Source organism: Dermochelys coriacea, chromosome 6 (genome assembly GCF_009764565.3).
Source record: "Dermochelys coriacea isolate rDerCor1 chromosome 6, rDerCor1.pri.v4, whole genome shotgun sequence".
NCBI lineage: Eukaryota > Metazoa > Chordata > Testudines > Dermochelyidae > Dermochelys > Dermochelys coriacea.
Window position 1 is genome coordinate 83,639,277 of NC_050073.1, and position 13,139 is coordinate 83,652,415.

General features: G+C 41.6%; 1 protein-coding gene across 10 annotated transcripts in view; it reads left to right on the plus strand.

The window, feature by feature from the left end:
• Window positions 1-13,139, plus strand: part of MIPOL1 (mirror-image polydactyly 1) — a 298,592-nt gene that overhangs the window by 225,977 nt on the left and 59,476 nt on the right. For all 10 annotated transcript variants that reach the window (XM_043516946.1, XM_038406726.2, XM_043516951.1 and 7 more), the window contains one exon: window positions 176-270. In XM_043516946.1, coding sequence (XP_043372881.1) covers window positions 176-270 — 95 coding nt within the window. The remainder of the gene's footprint in view (window positions 1-175; window positions 271-13,139) is intronic.

The following is a 13,139-nucleotide window of genomic DNA, read 5'->3' on the forward strand; positions in this document are numbered from 1 at the left end:
TAAGAATGTCATAATAATGAACAAATGGGTAATATTACAGAGGACTACGGTTTTGTGTATAATCAAACCTACAATAGAGCTGCAATTAACATTCATAAAGGATTGCTGTATTTTTTTCATTGTGCTTAAAACAGCACAGTCTTCTCATAAATAATTCTCACCTATCTATTTGCAGGCAAAGTTGCTAGCTATGCAACAAGAGAGAGAGGCTGCTGTTCAACAGAATAAAAAACTAGAAGAAGAAATTCAGACGCTACGTGTTTATTACAGGTAAAATCATTTATATTATTGTAAATGTGATGACTCATAGGGGAAATTTTCTGCATGGCTTTATAACTGTAAGTGAGGAAATGGCCTTATTGCTTAGGTATTTGTTAGGAATATGTATAACTGCCTTGGGTTATACATATTCCATGGGCCTTATATTCCAAAGAGTGTGAAGCTAGCAGATTTCTTTTCTAGATTTCCCACCTTTCTGATCTTCAAGCCCTATTCCGAAATGTAGGGTGTCATCTCCTGTGATTGTTGGTTTATTAACAATGACTCAGTGCCATGAAGTATCTTTTTATAAAGATGGTCGCATGGCTAATATAGTTTTGTTTCAATAGTCCTGCTCTTTATTGCTTTGGGGTTTTTTTCTGTGTAGTAATTCTCACTCAGTGTTCTTGATGAAATTCAAAAAGTTATGATGCAGCAATGCATTCACTAAAAAGCAGATAGACCCATATGTGCTGGAACTAGGGATGCTGGGGGTGCTGCTGCACCCCATGGCTTGAAGTGGTTTCCGTCATGGTTCAGTGTCTTCCGGCACCTCCACTATACAAATTGTTCCAGCACCGCTGGACAGAGCCTATTTCTTACTTGATTGTCTGCACTTACCTAGCTTTATCTGCATTGATTTAGGAAACACAAAATCTGTTGAATTCTAGAACTGTGTTTTCTTTTCTAGACTCCTACATAATGCAGAATTTTGATTGCCTTATATTCTACAATAGTTAGTGGTGCGGACAGCCATTCTCTCATTAATTTTGGAGGCCTGTGAAAAACTTCTCCATGGATCACTGGATTTGTTTAAAGAAAAGGAGTACTTGTGGCACCTTAGAGACTAACAAATTTATTAGAGCATAAGCTTTCATGAGCTACAGCTCATCAGATGCATCCGATGAAGTGAGCTGTAGGTCACAAAAGCTTATGCGCTAATAAATTTGTTAGTCTCTAAGGTGCCACAAGTACTCCTTTTCTTTTTGCGAATACAGACTAACACAGCTGCTACTCTGAAACCTGGATTTGTTTAGTATCTAAGGGAACAGCTGTGTGGTCCAGTGAAGAAGTTAGGTTGTTTTATGGGGGAGCAGTTGTATTACTATTTCTCTTCTCCTAGTTTATCAGCCTACAATACTGGCAACAGATTAGGTGCAGAAGTCTTGACATCAGTACAAGAAGAAAATCTAAAAGTTGAATGTATAGCTATTGCAAGGGACATGGTCTGCAGAGATAATACAGTGATACATGACTGGTGTGTTCATTTAAAATTTAAAACAGAAGGGGACTCGTTTGTTACAGCTGAAAAAATAACTGCAATGACACCGCATTTTTCTTGTGTGTCTTCTGTATTTCCACACAATGTTTCAGCTGAGACGGAGATTCCGTTTGCAGGTTTCTAGTAGCTGTTCACGCTTCCCATGTTCCTTTATATTTATTAAAAACTTGTATTCCTAAATCTCATCAGCATTTCTGAAAACCTTTGCTTTGGTTATTAGTCAATAGAAACTCCAAGGAATCTTTTAGTATTTCTTTTAAATAATTTGTTCAGCATTCAATGAAAAATTTCTAGATACACTATTGTCAACTAGAAATAAAGCATTACAAAACAACATTATTCACTTAGAAAGGACTTGAAAAACAGTAAAAAATAATTTGATTAACTTTTTTATCATGCCACTTCAAAAATTCAAACTCAGAATTTACGAATTGGTCTGTAAGCATAAAGACTGAGTACACTTTTATTCTAACATTAAAAAGTTCCACTGCAGCAGACGTTAAAGCAGACAATAGACTATAGTCTGTTGATGCAAATACTTGAATATTACCTACTTGCCAGCATCCATATCTGAATATACCACATAGTTAACTAAGTTCTGACCTTTAATTTCACCTAACACTTTAGTGCTAATTTGATTATGGTATTTGATAATCTCTGATGATTATGGTATGGTATCATTAGATATATGAAATTATAAGCTGAATTAATATAATATCCTCTGACTGTAGAGCTTTCAGTACCAACTAATAACTAGGTTATAGAGCCCTTTATAAGGTTAGAAATAGAGAACTTTTGATCCGTAAATGCCATTTCTCCCTTGATGTCTTAAGTAGTTGCTTTTTTCTAGCACATTTAGAATTCAGTCCCATGTGTATACATACATGTCATCAAGAAAAGATACAATGCAACTTTTAATATTACCTCCAAAACTTTTTAGAAATCAATATAATAATAAAGAATAAAAAGGGATTAAGTTTACTCCCGAAAGTTACATTGAACATTTCTGCAGTTTCACTTCTGTTTATCATTGGGGAATAAATTAGCTTATAACAGCAGTGGATAGCCATTTGTATTAATTTGGGCCTGAACAAATTCACTGAGGAAGAGAATGTTAAATTTAAAGGGGTCAGAGTCATGTTCAGGACATGATTTATTTATTTTTTTTGGTCACAAACTAGTAGCACTACATTCCAAGACTCAGCCAGTATAATAATGACATCCTCTTCTGTAATAAAGAGTATGCCTAAGTCTCTCTGCTGATTTGCAGTGCTTCCTTTATTTCCTATTGTTGAGAAAAAGACAAAATGAAATAATCAAACACTGATCAAATCCTATTGTTTGCTGCCATCAGAACAAGATTTATTGTGTTAAATAATAAGAGTGATACTAGTAGTTCAGTTTTCAGAGTAGCAGCCGTGTTAGTCTGTATTCGCAAAAAGAAAAGGAGTACTTGTGGCACCTTAGAGACTAACAAATTTATTTGAGCATAAGCTTTCGTGAGCTACAGCTCACTTCATCAGATGCATCTGATGAAGTGAGCTGTACCTCACGAAAGCTTATGCTCAAATAAATTTGTTAGTCTCTAAGGTGCCACAAGTACTCCTTTTCTTTTTTCTGTTATTCTTAACTTTTGTTCATCCAGTTTTAATCTCCATTGTTTGGCTGTTGTATACAGATTGTCCAATGCTTTTTGGTTATATTCCTCTGTAGACATTATCATTATGATATTTTCTGTGAAGTTAAGATGATAGATAATTTGCTCCAATATCATCAGCCTCCATCAATGTTATGTAGGGAGTTGGACAAGATGTTTTCTAAATTAAAGCAAAACCTATTGAACTGAGGATGCATCCCTGTTTGACTCCGGTTTTCATTTCAAACCACTCAGTCAGCTTACCACTGACTCTCACTGCACACCAAGCTATGCTATACAGATTCTGCCATATTTGAATCAGCCTGCTGCTAAAACCGTACCACTTGAGTACTTTCCACAGAACCTCCCAAATAGTGGAGTTGACTGCTTACTTGCCAGATGGGAAAAGTACACAAAAAACATTTTAAAAATATTCTTTATGGATATTTCCCTCTTGTCCCTGAAAATCCTTCTTTGCCCTTTTAGAAGCCTTCATCTTATTTCTGCCTGAGTCAGAAATGAATTGCATTAATGTGATAATAATTAGTAACATATTAGCATTATGACAGTCATTTTATATAGTGTTCCCAGATTGTGTGTCATGCTTTACAAACTGGCAAGTGTGCCAGACAGAGAACAAGATCTATGCCCAAGGAGCTTACAAATACAAACTCAAGACAAAATAGGTTACATTCAGTGCAATATAAACAGTGGAATCATAGGTTTCAGAATAGGAGCCGTGTTAGTCTGTATTCGCAAAAAGAAAAGCAGTACTTGTGGCACCTTAGAGACTAACAAATTTATTGGAGCATAAGCTTTCGTGAGCTACAGTGAGCTGTAGCTCACAAAAGCTTATGCTCTAATAAATTTGTTAGTCTCTAAGGTGCCACAAGTTCTGCTTTTCTTTTTAGTAGAATCATAGAATATCAAGGTTGGAAGGGACCTCAGGAGGTCATTTAGTCTAACCCCCTGCTCAAAGCAGGACCAATCCCCAATTTTTGTCCCAGATCCCTAAATGGCCCCCCTCAAGCTTTGAACTCACAACCCTGGGTTTAGCAGGCCAAAACTCAAACCACTGAGCTATCCCTCCCCTCAATAATATATATGTGCAAACACTGAAAGAAGTGTTATCAGCATGAGTTTGGGATGGCCACCATATGTGTGAGTGATATACTATGAGTCAATTTTGGGGTCATCCCAAATGAGTACCAGAATGGGAATAAAATCTTTATAGGGCACTATCATGTCTTCTGGATGTAAAACATATTTAAGAAATGTTTGAGATTTTAAAATATTTATTGGGTTTAATTTTTTCTCTCTCCTACTGTAAAACCAGGCTAATTAACATAAATCTAGCACATGCCTCTGAGGAAGAAAAAGTATAACGAATATGTTTGGAAAAAACCTCTAAAAGTACATAAAAAGCTTTTCTATACATAAAATATATTACTTTAAGTTTAATTATCTTATGACCTACCAAGGCTACAACTAGCAAGTTCTTTGTGTTCCACTAAAAGCTGGATATCTCCTCTCTCCAATGATGTATATATGGTTGCTGTTTCTTTCCTTGAAGGATCATGAGAGATTGTATAACTAGTCCAGGACTAAAATATTGATCATTCTGGAAACTGGGCTTTTCTTAAGGGAAGGAGTGTAGCAAGAATCCCAAATGTGGGGAGAAAATAGGAAACGCATTTGTAGCAGGTTGGTTTTATTTTAATGTCAACTGTCTAAAGCTGTTCGAAGTTTGGAATGTTACACATCTCCCATGTTGGGATGGATTAGCAAGCTGTTGAGGCTGTCCAACATATGTGGCAACTCCAAGCATTCAAACATCGTGATTTCAGGCCTCAAAAAAATCACAACGTTGGCTCAAAATAATGAGATTTTAAAAAATATAATACATTTTGGGGTTCTTTCTGGCCAAGCGAACAAGGGCATTCAGCTAAGTGGATTTCTCTGACTGTGTGCATCTTTGTTTGTCTGCAATGTAATTGAACCCTGAATCTGATCAATTTGAAAATTTAGGAAATGTTCTAGGTATTTATAGGCAGAACCCTACTGATTTTAGTGAAAATTAGAAAAATTAAAAGGTGAAAATGGGGAACACACAGAACCCCTGGCATCTGGTTAACAAACCCACCAGCTTTAATCAGGTCTGTAATTATCTAGAGGTCAAAGAAGCGGTTGAAGATGACCCTTAACACCTTCAGCATAACACCCCCCATCTCAGCTCTGCCCATCTTCTGAATACAGCTTCAAAACGCTGACACCCCGGAAGACTTCTCTCCCAGACAGAAAAGGAAGGGATACACACAGAGCACCTGGCATGGGGAGAAAGAAGGCACAATGGTATGGGGGTGGGGGACATGGGGAACATAGTATCCTTGTCATGTGGTGGGGGTGGGGGAGCACATAGAGCCCCTGGCCTGGTGGAGAAAGGGAGAATTAGGGGTATGGGGAGAAATGAGGGGGGGAAGATGGAGATGAGGGGCATTCTGAGTATGGGGATGGTCCATCCACAATAAAATCCTTCATGTGCCCTAAATTCCACAAACTCCTTATAGGACCTCGGAGTCTGAGATAACACTGTGTCCTCAACTAGTCCCACAGCTGTCATGAGCCAAGGTTCCATAGTTGTTGGGACATCACCCATGGATCCCTGCTGGCTGGTGGGTCAAGTTCCCGGAATCTGTCATCCTGAAATTGAGAGAGCATCAGCAACACCATTATCCACTCCAGGGGCATGCACTGCATGAAAAAAGATATTAAAAAACCACAGGCAGTGTAACACGAAGGCATTTAAAGAACAGCAGTGCCCCTCCCAAGAGACTCCCTCAAGCATTGTAGCCAGGAAAGCACCTCTTGGCACTCAGCACCTAGGGCAGGGAGCAAGGGCTGGCAAAGCAGAGAGCCATGCACGAGCAGAACAACCAGGTCCCCAGTAAGAGAGCTACAGCATGCAATACCACATATAGGGGTGCGGGGCGGGGAGTGTAGTGACTGTGTATGCATACATATCTAGTGGTGAGTACATGTGTATACGCTTACTTATAGATATATAGGGCCTGATTCGTCTCTAATTTACATTCTCTAACTGAAGTAATTTCATCAGAGTCATGTTATAATGATATAAAATTGATGTGGAAGGAGATCAGGTTTGTGTGTGTATGTGTACATTCACCTACAAAGTGGGGGAGGAGCTGAAGCACCTTTGAAAAGCAAAAGTCTGGTTTTGTCAGAGGAACAGATTGCTTCTGCATCTCTAAGATGTCTGGAAGCCAGAGGACATAGTCCTAGAAGGAAATCTGCCTATCACAGTGATTTTTTCCTCCTTCACTGCTTCCCCCGTCCCCAGCAAATGCACAGAAGATAGGGAGTCCTGAATGGCCTATGCTAGCAGACAGGGGCCTAGGAACAGAGAAATTTAGGGTATGTTCAGAAAAAAAAAACCCACAGCAGCAAATCTCAGTGCCCAGGTCTGCAGATTAGGGCTCCTGCACTAAAAATAGCTGTGTAAACATTCCAGCTCAGACTGGAGCTTGGGCTAGGAAGTCGAGGGAATAGGGTGGGTCTCAGAGCCCGAGCCTAAACATCTGCACAGCTATTTTTTTAGATCCAGAGCGCAAGCCCAAATCTGCAGACATGGTCTCTGAGATTCATTGCCATGGTTTGGTTTGTTTTTGCAGGGTTTTTTTGCAGTGTTGACATATCCTTGCTGGCAGAAACCCCTGTCCTTTCGCTGGCAAGGCAGCCAGTCCATGTGGCATGAAGGAGAGGAGTTACTTCCCCTCTCTTGAGTGGCTTTATAACCCAACTGGCACTGACCTTGGGTAGAGTACTGCCCCTTTCCCTAGCAGCAATTTTCCCTTATGCACCTTCTGCTGACCCTCCAATAGCAATGCATCTCCTGCTCCCTCCCAGGTCAGTTTTCTATTTAGTTTAGTGGGGACATATTTCTCTCCCAAGTTTCCCAGATCCCAAATGTGTTGGGCCGCAAATGCTATCTGCCCTCCCTGCCACCCTTCTAAATATCTCAATGTTTGAGCCCCTGGCAGTGCTTCCTTTTCTTCCCTGTGCATATCATGTGATCAGGCTGCTGCTGTTTTGAAACTATTATTTGTTTCTCTGCCAGAAGCCACTGTTGCAGGCCATGCTCCCATGCAAAGAACATGGAGAGAAACTCCTAGAAGGAATGAGAGTTTCAGAAAGGAAAGAAAATTAAATTTTTTTGAAAGACCAAAATTGATCATATATTTCAATATGAATTTGAGTTTTCTGAAAACTGAGGATGAGCAAAAATTGATTCCATCATGCATTAAAAGGAAAGAGAAATGAGAAAATATATATATCAGGAATCAAATTCAATCATACACGCCAGAAGAAAGTTGGCTCAGAATGAAGTTAGGCAAGTTCTTTGTCTCTCTGTTTATTTTTTTTTATATTGTGGCTCAGAAGCAAAATCGCAGTTTCTGATGCATAACCTGGAAATGTGAGTCTGAAATGAAAATTTGCATAACAGTTCCGAGTTAGTGTTCCCAACTGAGTTATTCTAATTCTTTCACAACTGTATCCTTTAGGCTGAGGATTAATGCAAATCATAGAAACTTGAGTGACATGATGAAGGATGTGTTAGAATAATCAGTTTTGCACTATGTAGAAGAGTTACATTACTGTCCATCCTCTCAGATTGTTCTACTGTTTGAATTTATCAAGTATATAGGAAATACTTAAGGTTAGAGACAGTATTTAGACCTCATAAAGCTAAAAAGCAGCACTAGGCTTGAAAATCCAGTTTTAGGTTAACCCCTCTTCCCCCCATCCTCACCCCCCAAAGGGCAGGGGGAAGGTAAGAATAGTGGGAACTTACCAGGACTAGAACAAAAGAGACCAGTTGACCGGGAGGAGTTAAACAAAGAAACACAGAGGAATGGGGGTAGCCACAGAGGAAGAGCAAAATGGGGCAAGAGGGAGCAAGGTCACAGAAACTGGGTTATGGGCTCCAAAGAGAAGAGGGCACTAGCATGGGGCATAAGGCCCTACTTGCTTTCATGAGCCAAAATGGCCTCAAGGATTTTGGCAACCCAAGAGATTCAGACCCAAGCCCAAAGAATGCCTGGAGTGTTGAGAAAATTGAGGCAGGGACATGCGTTTAGTGTTTAGTGTTTGGTATGTTCTGTGCTCTCCTTTGCTTTGCATGATTAAGTATAAAGGAACATAAAGGTGTTAGACTGAGCACAATATGTCTGCTGTCTGCTTTACACCTACTGTGTGCCCTGAGAGACTTGAACAATAAATTAGAAGCTTCTCACCTTTGGGATGGAGCTCTGGGATAGGGGTGTATTTAAATAACTGAGGTATCTCTGGAATCAGTACTGGTCCTGGGGGGCTAGGGCAGATGTGCTGTGTAGCCCCATTTCTGAGAAATGGTAGCAGACTGAGTCAGGCTCCAGCAACTTAACACATATGAGAGGATCCAGAGCATAGAGGCTTGCATTCCCTTTACAGCAGTCCCGGGGGTGGCCAGGAGGGAGTGCTCGCTAGGATCTGTAACACTATCATAATGTATATACATAAAGGGACCAGATTATTTTAGCATTTCCAAAATTTTGAATGCTTCACTTTGTAACTCTAACTCTTCTTTAATGTGGTTTTCTCTGATGTAATAAGAAAAGGAGTACTTGTGGCACCTTAGAGACTAACAAATTTATTTGAGCATAAGCTTTCGTGAGCTACAGCTCACTTCATCGGATGCATTCGGTGGAAAATACAGTGGGGAGATTTATGTACACACACAGAGAACATGAAACAATGGGTTTTATCATACACACTGTAAGGAGAGTGATCACTTAAGATGAGCCATCACTAGCAGGAGGGGGGGGGAAGGAGGAAAACCTTTCATGGAGATAAGCAAGCTGGGCCATTTCCAGCAGTTAACAAGAACGTCTGAGGAACAGTGGGCGTGGGGGGGAGAAATAACATGGGGAAATAGTTTTACTTTGTGTAATGACTCATCCATTCCCAGTCTCTATTCAAGCCTAAGTTAATTGTATCCAGTTTGCAAATTAATTCCAATTCAGCAGTCTCTCGCTGGAGTCTGTTTTTGAAGTTTTTTTGTTGAAGGATAGCCACTCTCAGGTCTGTAATCGAGTGACCGGAGAGATTGAAGTGTTCTCCGACTGGTTTTTGAATGTTATAATTCTTGATATCTGATTTGTGTCCATTTATTCTGTTTCTTCACTTCAGCAGGTGGGTATTGTAGTTATAAGAATGCATGATAGAGATCTTGTAGGTGTTTGTCTCTGTCAGAGGGGTTGGAGCAAATGCGGTTATGTCTTCAGCCAAGCTCTACGATAATGGTTCGTGTGGGGTGATCTGGATGAAAGCTAGATGCATGTAGGTAGGAATAGCGGTCAGTAGGTTTCCGATATAGGGTGGTGTTTATGTGACCATCGCTTATTAGCACCGTAGTGTCCAGGAAGTGGATCTCTTGTGTGGACTGGTCCAGGATGAGGTTGATGGTGGGATGGAAATTGTTGAAATCATGGTGGAATTCCTCAAGGGCTTTTTTTCCATGGGTCCAGATGATGAATTGACAGAGCCAGAAGAGTACCCAGAAGTCACCTATTACAGGTCAGGCCCAACAAAGAAAATACAGAACGCCACTAGCCATCACCTTCTGCCCCCAACTAAAACCTCTCCAATGCATCATCAAGGATCTACAACCTATCCTGAAGAATGACCCATCACTCTCACAGATCTTGGGAGACAGGCCAGTCCTTGCTTACAGACAGCCCCCCAACCTGAAGCAAATACTCACCAGCAACCATACACCACACAACAGAACCACTAACCCAGGAACCTATCCTTGCAACAAAGCCCGTTGCCAACTCTGTCCTCGTATCTATTCAGGGGACACCATCATAGGGCCTAATCACATCAGCCACACTATCAGAGGCTCGTTCGTTCACCTGCACATCTACCAATGTGATATATGCCATCATGTGCCAGCAATGCCCCTCTGCCATGTACATTGGTCAAACTGGACAGTCTCTACGTAAAAGAATAAATGGACACAAATCAGACGTCAAGAATTATAACATTCAAAAACCAGTCGGAGAACACTTCAGTCTCTTCGGTCACTCGATTACAGACCTGAGAGTGGCTCTCCTTCAACAAAAAAACTTCAAAAACAGACTCCAGTGAGGGACTGCTGAATTGGAATTAATTTGCAAACTGGATACAACTAACTTAGGCTTGAATAGAGACTGGGAGTGGATGAGTCATTACACAAAGTAAAACTATTTCCCCATGTTATTTCTCCCCCCCACCCAACCCCACACTGTTCCTCAGACGTTCTTGTTAACTGCTGGAAATGGCCCAGCTTGCTTGTCATCATGAAAGGTTTTCCTCCTTCCCCCCCCCTCCTGCTGGTGATGGCTCATCTTAAGCGATCACTCTCCTTACAGTGTGTATGATAAACCCATTGTTTCATGTTCTCTGTGTGTGTATATAAATCTCCTCACTGTAGTTTCCACTGAATGCATCCGATGAAGTGAGCTGTAGCTCACGAAAGCTTATGCTCAAATAAATTTGTTAATCTCTAAGGTGCCACAAGTACTCCTTTTCTTTTTGCGAATACAGACTAACACGGCTGCTACTCTGAAATCTGATGTAATAAAAGATCTACACATGCCTAGAGATAGGAGGTGTTAGGTACTATAAAGAGTTCCATCTCTTGGGATATAAGAATATGCAGCATTGTTGATAAGTTTGTACGGTCAATGAAGTTGTTGTTATGCAGTACAAATAATTAATTGATCTTTAAATATTCATGGTAAATAGTCCTAATGGCCTGTGATGGGATGTTAGATGGGGTGGGATCTGAGTTACCCAGGAAAGAATTTTCTGTAGTATCTGGCTGGTGAATCTTGCCCATATGCTCAGGGTTTAACTGATCGCCATATTTGGGGTCGGGAAGGAATTTTCCTCCAGGGCAGATTGGAAGAGGCCCTGGAGGTTTTTCGCCTTCTTCTGTAGCATGGGGCACGGGTCACTTGCTGGAGGATTCTCTGGTCCTTGAAGTCTTTAAACCACGATTTGAGGATTTCAATAGCTCAGACATAGGTGAGAGGTTTTTCGCAGGAGTGAGTGGGTGAGATTGTGTGGCCTGCGTTGTTCAGGAGGTTGGACTAGATGATCATAATGGTCCCTTCTGACCTTAGTATCTATGAATCTATAAGTAGTTTCCTGAGGGCAGCTCTTAACACTCACCACATCTCATGGAGGAGATGACAGGCTACTGAGTTTCCTGTGTGGTGGTTGTGGGGTTGAAAGAGTTTCTGGCTAGGGAGTAAGCAGCTGGGTGGCAATGATTACAAGGAGATGGTGGGGTTACAGCAACAGAGCATGTGTGGATGCTAGGTGAGGTTAGAGAAAGATTGCATTGTTGATAGGTGGCGGTAGAGAGCCTCACACCAAAGGTTCTGCCTGGTTGTGCCCTGCTGTTAATATGATGGCTCCTCTTCAGATGTCATGAGATCAAAGCTGCACCTCGCATCCCAGTGTTCAAACAGAAACTGAAGGCAGGGACTGCAAAACCAGAAAACCAGTGTAAAAATAAGCAGGAAAAGCAAAATTATGAAACATTAGGGGGTTATTATATTAAGCTTACATATTTCAAAAGTTACATTGTGATCAGAAACTGTGACACTCCATAATCATATCATTCAGTCCCAACATCTGGAGGTTAACATTACTGTTAACTGTACACACTATATAAAGTATATATAAACTCATGTTAATATATGTTATCTTGCAATGAGGCTACCAATGGCAAGGCTGGGCCCTAATGTAGCATTTAGTGTTTTAGTTTATTTTGTTTTCTTAAATGCACCAGCAGTAACTTAACAATAATTTAAGGGTGCAACAATAAAAAAACTTTTTACCAAAAATATTATAAAAAAATTCTGTTTTTAGTATTGTTGTAGCCATGTTAGTCACAGGATATTAGACAAACAAAGTGGGTGAGGTAATGTATTTTATTGGACCAACTTCTGTTGGTGAAATGACAAGCTTTCAAGCTTACACAGAGCTAGAGTTGCCAGGTGTCCAGTTTTTGACTGGAACACCTGGTCAAAAAGGGACCCCAGCGGCTCCGCTCAGCATGGCTGACAGGGCCATTAAAAGTCTGGTCAGCAGGGCAGGCAGCCTGCCTGCCCAGTTCTGTGTGGCTCCCGGAAGCAGCCGGCACGTTTGGCTTCTAGGTGTAGGGGTGGCCAGGGAGGCTCCGTGTGCTGCCCCAGAGTGCCAGGTCCGCAGCTCCCATTGGTTGGGAACGTGGCCAATGGGAGCTGCGGGGGCAGTTCCTGCAGACGGGGGCAGCGTGTGGATCCTCCCTGGCCACCCCAGTGCCTAGGAGCTGAACATGCCGACCACTTCCGGGAGCTGCCTGAGGAGAGCACCGTCCAGCGCCCACAGCCCAACCCTCTGCCCCAGCCTGGAGCTCCCTCCTGCACTCTGAGCCCTTCATTCTGGTCCCACTCCGGAGCCTGTACCTCCAGCCCAGAGCCCATACCCCGTTGCACATCGCAACCCCATGCCCCAGCCCAGTGAAAATAAGCAAGGATGGGGGAGAGTGAGCGACAGAGGGAGCGGGGAAGGAGTGAGCAGGGATGGGGCCTGGAGGGGCGGGGCCTCAGAGGAAGGGGTGGGGCCTCAGGGAAGGAGCGGGGGAAGGGTGTTCAGTTTTATGCAAATAGAAAGTTGGTAACCCTACACAGAGCTCTTCTTCAAGTGACCTCTTCCTGAAAAGAGCTCTGAAAGCTTGAACACTTGTCTCTTTCACCAACAGAAGTTGGTCCAATCAAAGATATTACCTCCCTCACCTTGTCTATCAAAATTTTCGTGCCACTTATAACTGAAATGTCAAAATATCCAAAACATTTCGGCCAGCTCTAATTA